General features: G+C 36.9%; 1 protein-coding gene across 1 annotated transcript in view; it reads right to left on the minus strand.

Moving 5' to 3' along the window:
* LOC148069805 (ryanodine receptor 2-like) overlaps nucleotides 1-19,530 on the minus strand; it is a 78,855-nt gene that overhangs the window by 53,228 nt on the left and 6,097 nt on the right. The window contains exons 4-23 of the mRNA XM_087803305.1: nucleotides 18,013-18,134; nucleotides 17,055-17,229; nucleotides 16,856-16,982; nucleotides 16,152-16,247; nucleotides 15,960-16,078; nucleotides 15,546-15,679; nucleotides 12,456-12,697; nucleotides 11,037-11,229; nucleotides 10,740-10,959; nucleotides 10,562-10,666; nucleotides 9,970-10,073; nucleotides 9,786-9,869; nucleotides 9,549-9,708; nucleotides 8,593-8,740; nucleotides 8,304-8,512; nucleotides 7,294-7,468; nucleotides 6,720-6,928; nucleotides 6,469-6,643; nucleotides 4,259-4,391; nucleotides 3,965-4,079 (exon numbers count right to left, since the gene is read on the minus strand). Coding sequence (XP_087659431.1) covers nucleotides 3,965-4,079; nucleotides 4,259-4,391; nucleotides 6,469-6,643; nucleotides 6,720-6,928; nucleotides 7,294-7,468; nucleotides 8,304-8,512; nucleotides 8,593-8,740; nucleotides 9,549-9,708; nucleotides 9,786-9,869; nucleotides 9,970-10,073; nucleotides 10,562-10,666; nucleotides 10,740-10,959; nucleotides 11,037-11,229; nucleotides 12,456-12,697; nucleotides 15,546-15,679; nucleotides 15,960-16,078; nucleotides 16,152-16,247; nucleotides 16,856-16,982; nucleotides 17,055-17,229; nucleotides 18,013-18,134 — 3,045 coding nt within the window. The remainder of the gene's footprint in view (nucleotides 1-3,964; nucleotides 4,080-4,258; nucleotides 4,392-6,468; nucleotides 6,644-6,719; nucleotides 6,929-7,293; nucleotides 7,469-8,303; nucleotides 8,513-8,592; nucleotides 8,741-9,548; nucleotides 9,709-9,785; nucleotides 9,870-9,969; nucleotides 10,074-10,561; nucleotides 10,667-10,739; nucleotides 10,960-11,036; nucleotides 11,230-12,455; nucleotides 12,698-15,545; nucleotides 15,680-15,959; nucleotides 16,079-16,151; nucleotides 16,248-16,855; nucleotides 16,983-17,054; nucleotides 17,230-18,012; nucleotides 18,135-19,530) is intronic.

The raw sequence follows: 19,530 nt of genomic DNA on the forward strand, positions 1-19,530 counted from the left end.
TCGTTCCAAAGCTTAGGAGCAACAGCCTGGAAGGATTTCTCTCCTCTGGTCCTGAACCTAGAACAGGTCAGTATTCTTGCTGCAGAGTGCTGTATCAACTGCAGGCGAGACCGCTCCTTCTTGTTAGGACATGAAAACAAACTGTTACAATAATCCAGACGAGAAGACTCAAACACATGACAACATTTTCCTAAGTTTAGATATTTTTCTTAGTTAAAGGAAACAGTTTTTGGTCAGTTTTCTGCAGTGTTGAACTAGAGAAATGTTTCTCAGGCTCAGTTTTACAGACTGACCTAAGTCACCCAAGTATTGACTCAACCCTGGAACCTTATCATCAGGAGCAATAACCAGAGTTTCAGTTTTGTCCCCATTTAAGTGTTTTCACTCAGCCATTGTTTGATTTCTAACAAACAATTGACTAAGCTGTTCAGCCTCTGGGGCTCAGTTGGATCAAAAGAGCAGTAGAGCTGGATGTCGTCAGCAATGATGTGGTTATAAACATCAGGAAATCTCTGAATGATTTTACCGAGGGGAATCACGTACAGAAAAAAAAATAAAGGACCCAGAACAGAACCTTCCACTCCACACAACAGATCCGCCGATTCAGACCTCATTTGATTGGCAGATACACTGAAACTGCGCCCAGAAAGGTATTACAAGAATCACTGTATCACAGACCCAGACAGTCCCACTTCATCCCTCAGTTTTCTCAGCAGGATCTGGTGATTAACTGTGTCAAAGGCTGAGGACAGATCCAAGAGAACCAGAAGATTGTATTAACCCGAGTCAGCCGACATCATGATGTCACTGGACACTTTCTGTCTCCGTGGAGTGATGTTTACGGAAGCCAGACTGAAACATCTCATGAATGTTGCTCTGATCCAGGAACAAATAAAATCTGCTCAGACACCGCCTTATCAAAGATCTTGGACAACAGAGGTAGTTTAGAAATAGGGCTAAAATTACTGAGGTCGGTCGGATCTAAGCCTGGCTTTTTGAGCAAAGGCTCCATGTTTAAATGCATTGGGAAAAACCCCTGTGGAAAGGTAGAGGTTGACCATTTTGGTAACCCTGGGCCCAATTACATCAAACACAAAGAGCCCACAAGGGAGGACGTCGGACAAGCAAGAGGAGGGTTTCATCTTGCTCACCAGTGCTGAAATATCACCCAGAAATACAGCACTGAAGGAAGACCACAAGAAGGAGCTCAATGACTTCTCATTTTTTATTAATCTGAATATCTGGACTCATCTAGTGACTGCTGTAAAAGGACAGCTGACAACATAAGAAAGTCTATGTGACAGCTTGGAGAGACAGCTGACAAGAGGAAATATACTCCAAATAAACTGTTTGACGGACATGACTACGAAAAAAAACATGGTACATGAGACAAACTCAGCAGCAGCTGGAGACTTACTGCAGGTGTGCACCTGTGGCTAGAAGAAACGAACATCAAACAGGGGGTTAAAGATCCACCAAGGAAAGAGGGGGTGCTTGAGAGAGCAGATAAGGTTCCTCCTAAGAGCTTCACGTTGACGAGTACTTCCTTCGAACTAACCAGTCAAGTCAGTCAATTGAAGAACAGTTCGCAGAGCATCAGCACCCAAGTCACAAGTATACAAGCACAGAAATGATGGTGGAGGAACCCATCCAGTCACAGAAAAAAGAAAAGATGAAGGGGCACAGACCAAGTGTGAAGTGACAAAAAGCTGTTGAAAAAAGAGATTGGCAAACTGTCAACCACGAGGTGGCAAAAAAGCGGAAGCAACAACAGGGCACAGCAGGACAAATCCAGGAGGCAGCAATAGATGGAAAGACTGGTCAGAGAAAGAAGACAGCTGAGAAAGCAGTGGAAAAAAGCCTCTGATGCAGATAGAGTCTCCCGGTTGGCACTCTTAAGAAAGGCAGAGAACTAGAGAAAACCTTGAAAGAAAAAGAAACACACAAAAACACGGTTCTAGATGTGCCTGTTCACATCATGGAACAGGCAAGAACAGCTAGTCATCCCATATGACATTCCTCCTATTCAACCCCTTGCATTTCATAGAGATGGGATCCCCAAAATGGAAGGAAGTACAAGATCTGCATCAGCACCTGGGCCAAGAACGCACCGGACGTTCTCTGCTATCTATGGAAGCTTTCGACTTTCGACTTTCTTTTATTGTCATTGCACAGAAAGAACGAAATGTCATTCCTTGGCAATGTGTGTATAAAAGTATAAATATAAATATTAATGTTCACATTTTTAAATATTAACATTTAAATATTGCATAGAATGAATGTATATAAAAGTATAAATATTAATAAGTTAAAAATAGTGCAATATAGTATAAATAAAATAAATACATAATATTTTAAATAGTGCATAACTCAAGCTATATTTCACTCAGCAGTCTGATGGCCAGAGGAAATAAGCTGTTTCTAAATCTTTCTGTTCTGCAGCGGATTCTGTGGAACCTTCTGCCAGACGCCAGGAGAGAGAACAGTCCATAGAGGGGGTGGGTGGGGTCAGACAGAATTCTTTGGGCCCTGTTCAGACAGCGTGTTTTTGCAACGTCCTGGATGGGGGGGAGGGTGTACTCATTATGAACTCTGCAGTCCTCACCACTCTCTGCAGAGACTTCTAGTCGGAGGCCTTGCAGTTCCTCGACCACATGGAGATGCTGCTGGTCAGTAGGCTCTCAATGGTCCCTCTGTAGAAGGTTAAGACGATGGGAGGAAGGAACGACACCTTTCTCATCCGTCTCAGGAAGTGCAGGCTCTGCTTGGCTTTCTTCACCAGGGAGGTGGTGTTAAGTGTCATGCTTTGATCCCAGGAACTTGGTGCTGCTGACGACCTCCACCGTTGTGCCGTTGAACAGGAGTGGTGTGTTGCTGGGTTGGGATCTTCTGAAGTCTATGATGATTTATTTGGTCTTGTCGACGTTCAGAGCAGGCTGTTCACCTCACACCAGTGCACCAGGTGTTGCACCTCCTCTCTGTAGGCCAGTTTGTTGTCCTTCTGAATGAGGAGGTCATCAGGGTAAACAGTAGCGGGCTCAAGACACAGCCCTGTGAGGAGCCGGTGCTCACAGAACAGAGATGACTCCTGAGGTGTTGTTGCCCACATTGACAGACTGGGTTCTGTTGGTAAGGAAGTCCAGCAGCCAGTTTCACAGTACTTGTACTTGGTACTAATGGGAGATTTTGACCAAAGAAGATTATGAGCGCAAGAAATTTCGCTACACAGAGGATAAAAGGCGAAAGTCTATCCAGTTAAAGTGAGATCCAGAGGTTTTGTGGTTATTTTCTGGAACTCCTGTGTTGTTTAAAGTATATGTTTTTATTGAGTATTGTTTTGATTGTTTAAGCGCTTTGTGACCCTGGTCTGGAAAAGCGCTCTATAAATACAAATTACTTACTTACTTACTTATTCTAGCATCAGCCTGCTAATAGACCTTGGTTACCACGGACAGGCTCTTAGACAGGAAACTAGATTCAGTCTCTGAGGCAGCCAAAGAAAGCAGCCAGTGGATATGACTCAAGTGGGAGGACCCTTGCTGGGTTAACATATCAGGACCCACCCAATAGCCCCACCCCACACTCCTCCCACTGAAAAACCCTCCTGGAGGAGAAAGAACAAGGTATACGGTCAGAACAAGGTTAGACTCAGGGGAGAAGACGTCCCTGCCTTGCATAGTCCTGTGGGCTGCGCTAGGTAATGCATGATTGTGCATGGGACACAAGCTCAGGCTCGATCAACCTGTAGCTGGCCACCTTTGATGAGGGTGTCTAGTGTAGTAAGGCCGAAACGCCCTATGAATTAAAGGTACCCTACTTATGATGTGTCCCAAATTTACATCCCTCCATCAGCTCCTACGCCTCTCTCAACATCAACCTCATGTGACTACCATCCATTGGCACAATGGACAGTTTAACATCACATGCCTTGTTTTATGAATCTGAATGAAGCTTCAGGACTTACTCTGGAGGTCTGGATCAGATGATCATGGTTATCCTTGTCGACAACAACATCTTCTAGAAGCCGAGCAGATGAATTGCTGCTCACAAGGCCTGGTTTAGTCCTCTTCAGCATGAATCTTGAAAAATAATGATTATAAATGTTGATCTTGCAATTGAATTTAAATTTCGATTATCCAATTAAAAATATATATTAAATGCTTTTAAAAAAAAAATTATATTGGCACTGATTACTTCCATTAATGTGTCACAAAGACACATTTTGTTAAATAATAAACCCATCTTTTGGGCAACGTACCGCTGTTTTAATCTGGATGTTTTGTCTTGGCTGTGATCCTTGTGGTTGAGCTCATCTCTTGAGCCTGCAAAGCTGTGGGCTGACTTCATCAGCACTTCAAAGTCAGAGTCGTCCTCGTCCTGCTCTTTTCTTCCTAAAAGGACAACAGGAATTAATTACAGCATCCACCGCGTGGGGGGGGGGCTTATGTGAAATGATTAATCAAGGTCATGGTTCTAAATATCAATAATCTAAATGATGAAATGTGCAGAACAGGACATCAGTTCACAGATGTGTTTCACCCTGTGTTCCCAGATAATGGCTTCTCATATTCCTAATGAGTGACCCGAAACATTTAACTCTGCAGTCACATTTGATTTATATTGTTCTTTAATGTTTTGTGGATTTTTGGATTGTTTTACTGTGAATTTGGATCATTTTTATTTGAAAACTTACTTGACAGGTTATTTTACTTAATACATTTGTTCCAGCTTAACTATATAACCAAATAATATAAATGATAACATTTGATCATGGGCCGCTAGTTTTTTAACATCGAATAAAGGACTTCTGAGGCCCAAATGGCCTGTTTTTTTTAAAAATTAGGTTTTTGCAAGTTTGTGTCTTAAAATTAATTGAAAGAAAATTGAAAATATTATATTTAAATAAAATGTAAATTTGTAATGTAATGTAAATATCCCAAACAATGTCAATACTAATATTGTAATTTTAAAAAGCACATGAAAATCATATAACATATAATCACAAAGTAGATCATTTTTACAATGTCATGTTTGAGGTTGTCCATGGGTCAAGGTGAACGAGCTCCACCACTGCATATGTATTTGTGGAAGTCAGGGAGGTCCTTTAACTTGACCAAAGACAATACAAAGGATACCATGAACACATTTTTTTTGTTTATCATTTCATAATTCATTTTTGTATTTTGAGAGATTATACTTTTGTGTTTTGAAAGACTGTATTTTTGTACGTTATAGTTTCTATGATTGTATTTTTGTTTATTTGAAAGATTGTATTTTTGTATGTTATAGTTTGTAAGGTTGTATTTTTGTATATTTTAAATATTGTATATCTGTATGCTATAGTTTGTAAGATTGTATTTTTGTATATTAGAAAATTTCTATTTTTGTATGTTATAGTTTGTAAGATTGTATTTCTGTATGTTATAGTTTGTAAGATTGTATTTTTGTATATTTGTAAGATTGTATATCTTTATACTTTAGTTTTTAAGATTGTATTTTTGTATATTTGAAAGATTGTATTTTTGTATGTTATAGTTTGTAAGATTGTATTTCTGTATGTTATGGTTTGTAAGATTGTATTTTTGTATAATTTAAAGATTGTATTTTTGCATTTTGAAAGATTTTATTTTTGTATATTTGAACGATTGTATTTTTGTATGTTATAGTTTGTAAGATTGTATTTTTGTTTATTTGAAAGATTGTATTTTTGTATAATTGAAAGATTTTATTTTTGCATTTTGAAAGATTGTATTTTTGTATGTTATAGTTTGTATGATTGTATTTTTGTATATTTGAAAGATTGTATATCTGTATGCTATAGTTTGTAAGATTGTATATTCGTATATTTGAAAGATTGTATTTTTGTTTATTTGAAAGATTGTATTTTGCAATTTGAAATATTTTATTCATGTATATTTGAAAGATTGTATTTTGTATATTTGAAAGATTGTATTTCTGTATTATATAGTTTGTATATTTGTAAGATTGTATATCTGTATGCTTTAGTTTGAAAAAAATGTATTTTTGTATATTTCTAAGATTGTATATCTGTATGCTATAGTTTGTAAGATTGTATTTTCGTATATTTGAAAGATTGAATTTTTGTATATTTGAAAGATTGTATTTCTGTATTATTAGATTTCAGAAGTTTGTATTTTATCCAAATAGACATTGATATGAATATTTGTCCATTTCTCTTGGATAGACATTATATTAATCTGATGGGAATAATTTATTTGTTGTTCACTCTGGATTAACCTTCTCAAAATGATTCTCCTCACATCGAGTCGAAAGATGTTCCTCATGAATACATCAGCATGAGTAAAGTACGGTTAATATTTAAAGCATGTTTCTTCTCTATTGACATTGCGTTCTCTCTTGCATCAGAAATACAGTTGAACATGAAGACACTAACTTTTCCTTCAGCTACATGGAGCACACGTTGATTATTCATAGCCATGATCTGACCTGCAGATAGAGCACTAGAAGCCACGGGGAGCACTCCTCCCACAGGGCCGGTGAGAGTGGCAGCAAACTCGATGAACATGCTGAGCCTGAAGAAGCTCATTTCACTATGAAGTGTCGATGAGCGCCGGCAGACCTTCAAGCTCAAAGAATCTGCAGAGCTGCCGTCTCTTATGACCTTTGAAAGAAGTTAGTTTAGTGGTTTTGTTGCCTAGTGCATGGGAACAACATTTGAAGAAACAAAAAACACAAACTTTTAAGGTTTGATCTTCTGTGGTGATCGAGGTGAACTGCGGTTTCTTCCAGGTCATCCACAAGGTGGGTTCTCTGGACATGTTGGCAGCGAACGGCTCGTAACCCTCTTGAAGACCGCAGACGGAGAAATATTGGAGGGAGTCGACTTGCCGGCCCAGGTTTAGCTTCACCACCTGGTTCACTCCAACACCAACGATTGGTAAAAGCCCTAGATTTAATGAATGATTAAACAAATTACTTTTTTTAAGGAATACAGTGGTCTCTCTTTATTGCTGGGGTTATGTGAGCATTTAATTTTCGCCTGTTTAAATGTAAAACGGTGTTGCAAATGGCAAATGGGTGTAGAAAGGCATCATGGGAGTTCACTGTTTTATTACCACCATAAGTAAGGTACTCCCACTAAGTTATCTGGTTATGACACGCATGTTTGTAACAGAGTAAACAAATACAAATACAATCTACTACAATAGATTAAAATATGGAGTACTGTGTGCAAAAACATCTGGTCGCAGAAGATGATATGGCGAGGGACAGCTGTATCTGGAGGTAAAGTGATTGAAAATGTGTCCATACCGTCCATGATGTCGAAATCCTTGGCCACCAGCTCCGATCCTCGCTCGTTAAAAAGCAGTTCTCCGTTCAGGGTTACCATCATATTGCGAGCTGCCATGTCCAGCAGACAACCCACCACGTCACCCCGGTGCCACACTCGCCCCAGAGGTCCACCTCCTTGATGGTACCACTGACCCTGAAAGCAAGGGCAAAAAAACATGATGCTTTCTTGTTCAAACTTTCTTGTTGGAACAGGTTTTTTACAGTGAAATGAAAAGATTTGGTAAAATACATTTATAACTTATAAACTAACTACTAGTTTATAACTAAACTTAAATTAAAGTTTTTTCAAACTTGCTTCACTCTATGTTTGTCATCCACATTGACATTATCCTACCTTGATCTTGAGTCAAACATCCCTTGGGGACACAAAATCCACACCCGCTCCCCGAGTTTGACACGTGTGTTTAGAACATTAAGTCGATTTTTTTTTTTTCCATTAAGTTTCACAGATAGACGTGTAGTCCACGAATTAATGACTAAAACATTTATAAAAAATAACATAATCTCATGATTCTTGTACAGCATGTTTTATTGTATTTTATTGTGTTTTATATATATATTTCAATGAAAATAGAGTTTTGTACAAACACACAAAGATACATACTGATGAGTACAACGCAGGTCCAACATCAACTTATCACAAACACAAATCAACACTTTAGTTTAACTTCAATGATTTTTACCAGTGGAACTAAAAGTGCCGCCCGTCAATGTTTTTTAGTGCAAGCAGAGCAACAGACTTAATTTTTTTCCAATGTCAGCTGGTTTAAGAAATTAAGATAATCATATCAAATGATGTAATTTAAATACCTACTTATATACAGTTAAGATGAAACCAATTTATAAACTAAAATAAAAAATACAATTTAACAACAATGACTCAAAAACCTATAAAAAATCCAAAAAATATAAATAAACAGCTGAAAACACCCAGTGTGGCCCATTCTACACAAGAATTAACCTCCTACCTCAGATCCATCAAAGACAAACGCCTGGTTGTCCAGACCCAGATCTTTATCGGCGGTACAGTCTCTCCGTGCCCATCCGACTCTCATACGGCCTGCTGTTACCACTTTACATTCAAAATACCACTTCCCTGAGGTCACCGTGAAGGACTTATCAGGTCTGAACACTCTCCACTGCTCAGCCCGACTCACGGTGTGGTTCGAGGAAACCACTGCGAAGGAAAACACAACCACATCAATCTTGGGGAAAAAATAAAATAATAAATGTCTGCATTTGATCTTTGAGGCGTACTCTGGTCCTGGTGAAGAGTTTCCAAGCTGTACCCATAAGCAAGTAGAGTGCAAACAGACTCTATGATGCCCTCTCTGCCGACTTTCTTGGTCCTTTTATCTAGGAGACTGTACGGCACAAGGTTTGGACTGCGCCTCGCTTTCACATCCTGATGAGAAGGAGCAATTTATGGAAGTGTTTTTTATAGTGCTATCAGTGCTATCAACATCGATAATTCCAATAACTCAATATATGTTCTAAATGTAATATTTTGTAAATGGCAACCTTGTTAATTCAATATAAAACCTTGGCATAATAGTGCCGCCACACTTAACCTAAAGAGTACTTCATTCATATATACATAAATATATATATGTATATATAAATAGGGCTGCACGATATATCGAAAAAATATCGATATCAATATGGGGATATGCATATCGCAAGTAAGTCTGTAAAGTTGTCAATTTGTTCTTCTATGTCTCGTTGTCAGAGACACTGGCTCAGTATATATATAGAAGTAAGACTAATTTATGAGCTACTCAGACACTAGTGCTCCAGTCACTCGTCTCTTTCAACCCCCTTTGCTAAAGCAACATATTTGTAAGTACTTTTCATCTTGTCTCAGTTGTTTTCAGCGTTTTTATAAGATCGTAGAACTTCCAAACAAGTGTAAACCTGTCCGTCTTTGCAGTATGCTAATGAGCTAGGTTATTAGCATCAGGTCATTTATAAACTATTATGTGTGCGCGTACAAGGAGGTGGGATTTATTATTGATTTGGTGATATCGCGACCCGCCGGCGGCTCCTCTCTGATGTCGCTCAGTTTCGTGCAGGAAAAAATATCGCAATAATATCGATATCGCAATTCAAGACACCAATATCAAATATCGCACATCCACCATTGGATATTATGATGGCACTGATATACTAATAATATAGAAATTAATGATGCTGAATTGATTTCTCAAACATACCTGTTCGGCTCCGTAGGTCCAGCCCTGCTTTATACATTCTCTGGCCCAAACATTGTGCTCATTCTCCGCAAACAGGCCAACAATTCTTTCGTGGAATCTGGACAGTCGGACTTGACTGACATCTACTGGGGCTGGTCTGTAACCACTGGGCTGTTCATATCTCAGAAAGTGATAAATCAACGTAAATTAGATTCAAAGTCTTTAAGTCGATGGTTCAAACACAGCTTTCATGCATACTTGTTCGGAAGACTCAAATATTTGACCTTCTCTTCCGTGTGGTCATCAGTTAAACCGATGTGGACGCCAAGAGCGATGAGAGTCCTGAATCAAGACGGGTGATCGGCAAACAAAGAACTCACTCAGGACTGTGTCTTTGAGCATTACAAGTCAGCATTTGAAACGTTCAACTCTGCTTCTTTACCTAAGGATGTCTTGAGCAATTTGAAGGTTCTGATTTCTTTCTTGATCAGGTAACGTGGGAAACTCAACAAGGAAGGGCTCTTGTTTCCTGACTTCATCTCTGACCTGTCAATCATAAGGTTGGGTTAGCCAAGTATTCCTTAAACAACACAAATCAAAATATTAGGCAAAAATGTTTTCTTAGCACAAAGAAAACGGTCTAAATAAAGATTTTTAGAGGGAATGTAAAAATTAATAGCCCTGCATTTACCAATTGCTTGGTAAAAGTAAGTAAAAGAAAAAGTTAAGTAAAAGGTTTATTATACTTTATTAATCATTTTTTTCTCCAAACAGAATTTTAAAAGATCTAAAAGAGTTTGACTTTTGAAAAAATGGATAAAGCTGCCTTGAAATGGTGTCCAATTAATACATATTTTTATAAATAAAATGCATTTACAGTCATGTGATGAATTAAATCTTCTAAATCTTCCGGAATCCACATGGAACTATAGGAAATTGAAGCATTTTATCCTCTATCAAATATATTTACAGGAAGTTTTATTTATATCCGTCATCTTCACAACACTATAAGGCTGTATTTTTGTTTTGCTTACACTTCCATATGTCCACCTAAGATCAATCTTGTCCATGGCCCAGAGCTCATGCATGTTTTCCGCCATCTTCTCTTGTATATCCTCGATCTGTGAGGGCAGCACCACCTTTCATAGAAGAAGAAACACATTATGGTTTAATGTTTATCAAGATGATATTAATACGTTTTAGTAATCATACCTTACTGACGTCGACTGGTTTTGGTGTAAAAACCACAGGAGTGCGAGGAGCAATCGGTCCGATCAGTGCTTGTGTTCCATTCTCATGATACAGAATGTACTCATGACACGATTCAACCAACAGAACGACTCCAGGTAGTAATGCTTCGGAGCACATTGCAAATCCAGGAGGAGGAAGAAACCGGAATTCTCCATGTTCTCCACCAAATAGAAATCGAACCCTTATAACAAGACGATGTTTTTTTTCTGTATTTAAGCAACACTTGAGAAGAAACTTTATAATTTCTTCATCACTCACTTGACTCCAGCAGAGAAGCTGACCACCGGATACAAAAGTCCGACAGCGTTGAAGTTCTCCAGCATGCCCTGGACTGGGAGACCATTGACCCGGAAGGAGATGGAGGGAACAGCGAGGTCGAGGCAGCAACTGACCACATCATCATCTCTGAGGAGGTGTGGAAAAGGGGAGCTCACTTGGCGAGCAACACACCCTGGAATTAAGCAAACACATTTTATTCATTATCTCGTTTCAATTTCACCTCTATTTACATGAGTTCACTCTATTGCTTATTTTTTAATCCAGTCAAACAAATGTTGTTTTTTTTAACTATAATCATAAACTATTTGACTATAATAAAAAACTATTTTCAACTGTAATCAAACAATTTTCAACTATAATCAAACAATTTTCAACTGTAATCAAACAATTTTCAACTGTAATCAAACAATTGACAACTATAATCAAACCATTTTCAACTGTAATCAAACGATTTTTAACTATAATCAAACGATTTTTAACTATAATCAAACAATTTTCAACTGTAAGCAAACAATTTTCAACTGTTATCAAACGATTTTTAGCTATAATCAAACGATTTTTAACTATAATCAAACAATTTTCAACTGTAATCAAACAATTTTCAACTATAATCAAACAATTTTTAACTATAATCAAACAATTTTTAACTATAATCAAACGATTTTTAACTATAATCAAACAATTTGCAACTATAATCAAACAATTTTTAACTATAATCAAACGATTTTTAACTATAATCAAACAATTTTCAACTGTAATCAAACAATTTTTAACTATAATCAAACGATTTTTAACTATAATCAAACAATTTGCAACTATAATCAAACAATTTTTAACTATAATCAAACGATTTTTAACTATAATCAAACAATTTGCAACTGTAATCAAACAATTTTTAACTGTAATCAAACGATTTTTACCTATAATCAAACGATTTTCAACTGTAATCAAACAATTTTCAACAATAATCAACAATTTTCAATTGTAATCAAACTATTTTTAACTATAATCAAACAATTTTCAACTATAATCAAACAATTTTTAACTATAATCAAACGATTTTTAACTATAATCAAACAATTTTCAACTGTAATCAAACAATTTTTAACTATAATCAAACGATTTTTAACTATAATCAAACAATTTGCAACTATAATCAAACAATTTTTAACTATAATCAAACGATTTTTAACTATAATCAAACAATTTGCAACTATAATCAAACCATTTTCAACCGTAATCAAACAATTTTTTATTGTAATCAAAGATTTTTCAAGTATAATCAAAATTCAAACATTTTTGCATTTCATTTTCACTAGGTTTCAGAAACATATTCGCTCCATTCCTAGTAAATGTAATGTAACTAAAAATCCTGACCATTGTTTAAATCATACATACCTGACCAGAGGTAAAGTCCATCGAAGCCGAATGAGCATAAGTCATCTCCTACCCCGTTGCCTCCCCAGACCTCTCCGCCCGTCAGCCTGGGTTGGTAACCTTCTGTACAGGCCCATCCAACGCGCAGGTGAGTGGGTTCTGGGGTGAGGAAGGGGTCCACATGATCCACGACCAGCTCGTAGTACCATCTCCGGTGTTGAGCCGAGTCTTCTCCCATGGCCAAGAATATATTAGGTCTCATGCTTTAAGAGAAAGGTTTCCAAAAGAGGAAAACTAATGAATGAATGCAATTACTTTTGAACCTATATAAAATATGTTACTTTTGAAAAAACAAAATAAAAAAATACATTAAGAAACAATCATTTAAAAAAAAAAAAGAATTAAAAAAAATTGCTATGTATTAAAAACTGTTACCTAAACATATTTTCTTTCCCTTATTATTTAGTTTGTAGCAAAATATTTCCAAATATTGCTACAGTTATATTAATAAACTATATACAAGCACTTCTATCAATACATGACATATGTACAGTACATAAATGTGTGTGCATATATATATATATATGTATATATATAGACAGATTATAAAAAATGTTTTATTACTTACAGAAAGTGTACTTAGGGAATCAATAACAATATAACATGATATAACATGACATTAATATCCATCCATCCATCCATCCATCCATCCATCCATCCATCCATCCATCCATCCATCCATCCATCCATCCATCCATCCATCCATCCATCCATCCATCCATCCATCCATCCATCCATCCATCCATCCATCCATCCATCCATCCATCCATCCATCCATCCATCCATCTATCTTGAATACATTATGATACACAACAAAGTCCAGTAGACGAATATTAATAATACAAAAGAGATTTCTGATAAGAAGCCAGAGACTTAATAGAGCTGGTTCTGAGGGAGTTTTGCAAACAAAGGAAGGTAAATTCTAATTGGAAAAGGAGAAACAGGGGAGGTGATGCTGGTGGAAGTGACTGAGCAGGTGTGAGGAACAGAAAATAAGATATAAAGGCCTGAGGAGGAATATTGGATGGTGATGGAGAGAAACATGATAAAAGAAGGCAGCTGCTGAGGAAGAAACGCAAATGGGACAAAAATAACTTAAAAGGAAGAAATGGAAACTGCCGACAAGATAAAACTTGCAATAGTGGCGACAGAATCTTCACTTAAAAGAATGTTGAAACTTTCTGCTGAAATCCAGAGAGATAATCCCAGCAGATGTCGGAATAATACAATAAAATGAAAACGTAGATAAGGCAAATAAAACTCAGCACAAAAGGGAGGTTTAGGTGGTAAAATGAGTTTGTGAAGTATTGAAAACTTTTAAGACAGTTTTGTGACCTTATGTTGAGCTGAAAGCTTTTTTTCTAGTTTTTTGCTGATTTACTAAGAGAACATTTGTATTAAGGTTCATAAGTGGGCTGTACTAGCAGGGCTCTCCAGATTCATCCTCCTTCCATTTTTTGGCACTTGTTTGTATGCACCTTTGAGCATAAACCTACAGATATACATTGTACAAGTACATCAAAACGTGTGCCCAGGTAAGAATCGCACTGATATTATTTTTCTCACCAGAATTTACATTTTTCACAACGTAAGTTGCAAAATCTGCAATAGATTTCGCCATAAGGAATGAATGAGAGGAGGTCAAATCTGTGACGTTTTTCAAACATCTCCTGTTCCTGTCCAAATTTTCAATGTCGGATTTTACTCTTTTGTAGCTTTCATACTTTTTTCCTCACAGGGAAAGGCACACAGCCCACTCTCCCAGTTTCCCGGTGGGGAATTGTCTAGTTTATTTGTAAAGCGCCTCTCTCAGACCATGTTCCCAAAGCACTTAAACAACAGATCAATACACAGTTAAAATACATACACATTAAAAAACTTCATGTCAGGACAGCACAGTCACACTGGGAGAACCAAAAATTACAAACAGAAACGCTGGAGTAATAAAAATAAAAATAAATAAATAAAGCGATCTTTTCAGAAAGACAGATACAATCTTTTGACTTTTTCAAAATACAGATTTAGTTAATCCTATTTTAACGTAGTTTCAGGCTCAATTGTTTTAACACGCTATGCTAAAGACCTTTTTCTCCTTCAGGAAATGGTGCTGAATTTATAAATAAAAAGATTGAAACAATATTGAGCCCAAATAACACAAAAAAGTTAATGTATACAATAACCTCTTACATCTCTTTATCAAAATAGAATAAAGTGTGCAATTTTTTTTGAAGGAAAAATCATCTGGTACAACCAAAGGTACCTTCAAGATCGCGAGAGCGTGTAGATCGCTTTGCCCCCTGATTAAAAAAATATTAAAGCTACAAAAGAGTCAAATCCCACGTTGATAATTTTGACTTTTATCCACATTTGAAAGTTAGATAAATCTTCTTTACAGCATCTTGTGTGGTCCTAGATTCAGAAATGTGGTAATAGCAGTGAGTTTAAAAAAAAGGGTGTCGTTTTGAAAATCCTCCTCCTGATTTACATTGGAGTGCATAGGACAGTTGGGACCTACTCTAGATCAAAAACCGTAAATCCTACAGATAAAGTATACATTTTGGTAGAAAGAAGACACATGCGGCAACAATTGTGGAAGGTACGTGAACGTATGCCAGAGCAGGAGATGTTTGAAAAACATTGCAAATTTGCCACTTTTTTACGAAGACGTCGCGAAATATTTATATTCTGGTGAGAAAAATAATAGCAATTTGAGTCCGATCAAGCTGCACATTTTGATGTATTTTTGGCAAGCACAGCCCAAAAATTATAAAAAGAAAAAGGATTGAATTCTGAGATCTCTTTGTTTTCCATTGAGAGTAATCTGTTTTTGAACATGTATAAAATATGTAACTTTTGTAAATAACTAAATAAATCTAAACCTAAAAATAAATCAATAGCTATAAAATTGTACTGACAAAATTTTTTTCATTCCAGGTTGTCATTTCCTCTAAAATGACTCATAACAGTCACTACTTCACTGAGATCTGTTTACTAAAGAAAACATATAAAAGTGACTCAATGTAACAGAACAAATGACGTAGTGACTCGCACCTTGTGACCTGGTTGACCAGGCGAGTTTGAAGCAGCAAGTCTCTGTGAGGCAGGAGCTTGTCACAGATGAGGTTTTGATTGGAGCGCACAGCAACATCATTGCACACACAGAGGGAGCACAGCACTTCCAGAACCTGAAGGGAAAACACCATCAAAAATATGTCGAGGCTTCAATACAAGAAGGATGTTACAGACAAGCAGTACGAAGGGATTTGGATGTTTATTAAGTCAACTGAGCTTCAGGCGCTACATTAAAATGTATATAACTCTAAAAAGAACAGATTACTCTGAAAATAATACCAACTCTTAGACAACATGAGAGTTAGTAGAAAAGCAGTGAATTTTAAGTTAAATTATAAAGTTGTTCTCAAAATAAACTCAACAGATTTTTTTTTTACGTTCGGTCGTCTTCACCTTATGATCAAATCCATGCTGATCAAGAAAAGCGATGATTGCTTGTATATGTTCTTCTTTGATGACATTCAGAGCCTCAGGACTTTCCATGAGGACACAGTGCAGAACCTCCAACACTCCTGTCATCAACAAAAACAGGGCACGTTTTAAAAGTGTCTGAATTGACAGTTTATGTAAAAGGATTCAAATGACCGGAAGACGCCGCTGGCTGGTCCAGCCGACTGATCAGCCATTCCAGGGACCCTGAGAAATGTGCACAGTTGACCCGATTTCCCCGAATCAAGGCGACTAGAAGAGGAAGAGAAGAGCATCAATCAACATGTCCTAGACAAAAACTAAAAAAGAAAGCATACAAAAGTGCAGTACAAATAATTTAAGTTAAAGTTAACACAGTGTCTAACTTTTTTTTTTTTTTTTAAATGACATTAATGTGTCGGAAAAATTGACAAGAGAGAATTTTAAAAAAAAAGTGTGTTATTAACAAAAAATGTGTGAGTCGTGTGAGTCATCTACAGTGTTGAGAGCAGTTACTGTATGTCTGTGGTCACAGTTCAAGATCAGCAAAAAAACGTCCAAAATATCTGTGCCACCTATTTTAATGCATTAGTCCAACGATATAAATGTTTGAGTTGAGATTGTGTAAAGGTGCAAAAGTCTTTCACTAAAAGGCCAATTAAAATTATAATTACATTCACGACCTGACATTAAAATGCCATTAAAGTGAGTAACTAGCAACTTTTAAAATGTATTTTCTCCTCAACTGGAAATCAAAATGACTGTTGATTATTGGATGTCTGTGTTTTAACTTCGAGTGAGTAACCCTGTAAACGTCAGCTGCACCTACACCTCTGTGAAAAGGCTGAATCTTTTTGACGAATGCACATTTAAATGCTCACCTAGCAGCTGATAAAAATTCTGCAAAATGTTCTCCCAGGCTGGGGCGTCGCTCGGAGATGTTTGGGCGAGATGTGAGTTATTCTGGAGCAGATGCTCAATACAGTCCAGCACCAGATCGATCACACCCTAGAGGAAACAGCCGGGTGCTTATGTTAGAACATCATTACTTTATAAGGACGTTTATATCATCCGCCGCACCTCCTCCTTAAACATGTCTTGACGGTTTCTCAACGCCGTCATGCTCTTCTGTGTGGCTTCAGGGCCCGTCCTCCCTGACGGAGGCTGGAAATGCTTGATGAGATCCTGAAGGCTACATCGTACCGTCTCTGCTGATAGAACTGATGGGGGGGTTTCTGGTTGACCATCAAGTTGCCTGAAGCAAAGAAATACCAAAAAATAAGGTTGATGAAGAGACGGAGGATGTTGTGGCGATGATTATGATGGATGTGGTTTGAGAGAGACTAGAAAATATTGTGTTTTTAGAGGAAAGTAAATGTAGGTCAGACTTGTGAGTCTTCAAGAGCTCTTTGAAATACAGCAATTAATTCAGCAACTTGCTTCTGAAACGGATTCCTTGTAAGGATCAAGAGGAAAACATCCAGCTTGAAGTCAGCTGTAATAATAAAAAAGTTTAGTTTTACTATTAAGAGCAACTAGGCTGAGGTGCCCACGAGTTGAAAAAATGTATTCAATACAAACAAATGTTCACAAGAGCTTTATTGAACTGAAATCGTAGCAATTTCATAGAATTAAATTAAAATAGAACACTTAAAAATTCCAACTTACAATATGAACTAAATAACTATTTTTCAGACTGCATGACGCTCTACAGTCTGTTCAATGCCTTTAATGTGCAAGTGAGTAAAATGTTACTGCTGACTCTACAACAAAGTGCAGGTTGAAGTCAGAATGTGAGGACTCAACACAAGGGGCCATTTTTGGCCTAAAAGAAAACTATTTCATCAAATCTAGCGTTCACTGCATTGGCAATAAAAGTTTCTGATTCTGATTTAAAATAGTTTGGCTCCTGACATTTTTGTACCTTGTGTCATTGAATTTGACACCACTGATTTTGAGCCAATTCTGTAAATAAATCACTTTCATTGTTAACATGAGGATTGAAGTTCTCAGGATCTTGCTCAAGGAAGAAAAGCACCTGATGAGTTGACGAAAAAGACAAGTAGCACTCCGCACAAGTCTGGCCGTGTGAGATTCTTCAAACTGTGATCTCGAGAGCGTCAGTCCGTCGTCCATATGACCCTCGCTGTGCAAAATTGCCTTCAAAGACATAACATTATCAACATCTGACAGAGTCTTTGTGCCTGTTTTTTATATGGATAACATTTCTGATCATCAACATATAGAATGAGTTGCAATAGACACAAAACTTGAAAATCAAACGTCAGATTTAACATAAATTTGTTTTGTTTAAAACACATGATTTTACTGAAATGGAAAGATTTTAAATGATTGATTTGCTACATAAAAATTTGACATGTGCAGAAACAATCAAACAGCGTTGATACATGCATTTGACGTGTGCCGGTTGCCCTATCTCTGAATGTTGCCAATATAATGCTCACAGATACAGTATGTTTAATTGCCTTTATTTTCAACAGTCTGGCTGATGTTTTAGTTTAATGTTTGTAAGGGTCTTATTTAGTCGGAAATACAACCGCAGTGAAAAGTAAAAAAAACTAAAGGAAATCCGGTGGACTTTTACAACAAAGTAATGTATGGTTGTGTGGCAGGCGCATGGACTTTATCAACTAATAAAATTTAGACCAGAAACGGTTTTAATTTCAATCGAATAAAAAAAGAGATAAAACATATATATATATTAAAGTTTGAAAGCTACAATTTGGCCTTAAATAAAACATTATTTGTTTTTCCCCACACTTATATTGACCCATTTAATACTCAATATTTATATTTTCATGATAATAAACTTTTGTCTTTTTTTGTGTAATTCTAGCCAATCACAGAAGGCACCATGCAATATTGACCAATCAGAAGCACATCATGATGCTGTTAAGATAACTATCGCTCGGAAATTCTTTACTCTTGAGCCAAATTTAAATCAGGAGAGGTAAACTTGGTAAATTCTCCTAAGTAGGAGGAAATAAACGTTCGGCTTTCAATTAAAGAGCATTGAATCAGCTGCTTCTTCCTGGTAATCCTTTATTATCACGGCCTTACTCTTTAATCCTTTTTTTTTAAAACATTATAGCCATATGATTTTGTCACAGATTACAGATTACAGATTAGAGTTATGCTATAACTGGCATGGATGTGAGGACATCAGTCTAATATCATTTAAATTGTCTTTTAAAAATTTCACCCAAGACCATGCGCGTGTTTGTGTGTGTAGGGGTGTGCATTTGTGTGTGAAGAATGCCGCTGAGACAAGAAATAACCAGTAGCCAATTGAATAAGTTTCCCTTTTGGGGTTTTTATACTTGTAAAACTGACATTAAAGGGGACTTCTGGGTGAACACCGACGTGATGGCAGCGTGGTGAAGAAGCTCTCAATAGAACCTGAGAAATGTGCTAAAATAACCCCCCACAAACTGAGAAATTTCCAAAGAATAAGTACTTTAAAGAAAGGGGGCAAGCATTCTTCCATGACTTTGACCCGAAAGACCACAGCAAAAACAGACAGCGAGGCTAGGAG

This window comes from Callionymus lyra, chromosome 11 (genome assembly GCF_982586985.1).
Source record: "Callionymus lyra chromosome 11, fCalLyr1.hap1.1, whole genome shotgun sequence".
NCBI classification, from domain to species: domain Eukaryota; kingdom Metazoa; phylum Chordata; class Actinopteri; order Syngnathiformes; family Callionymidae; genus Callionymus; species Callionymus lyra.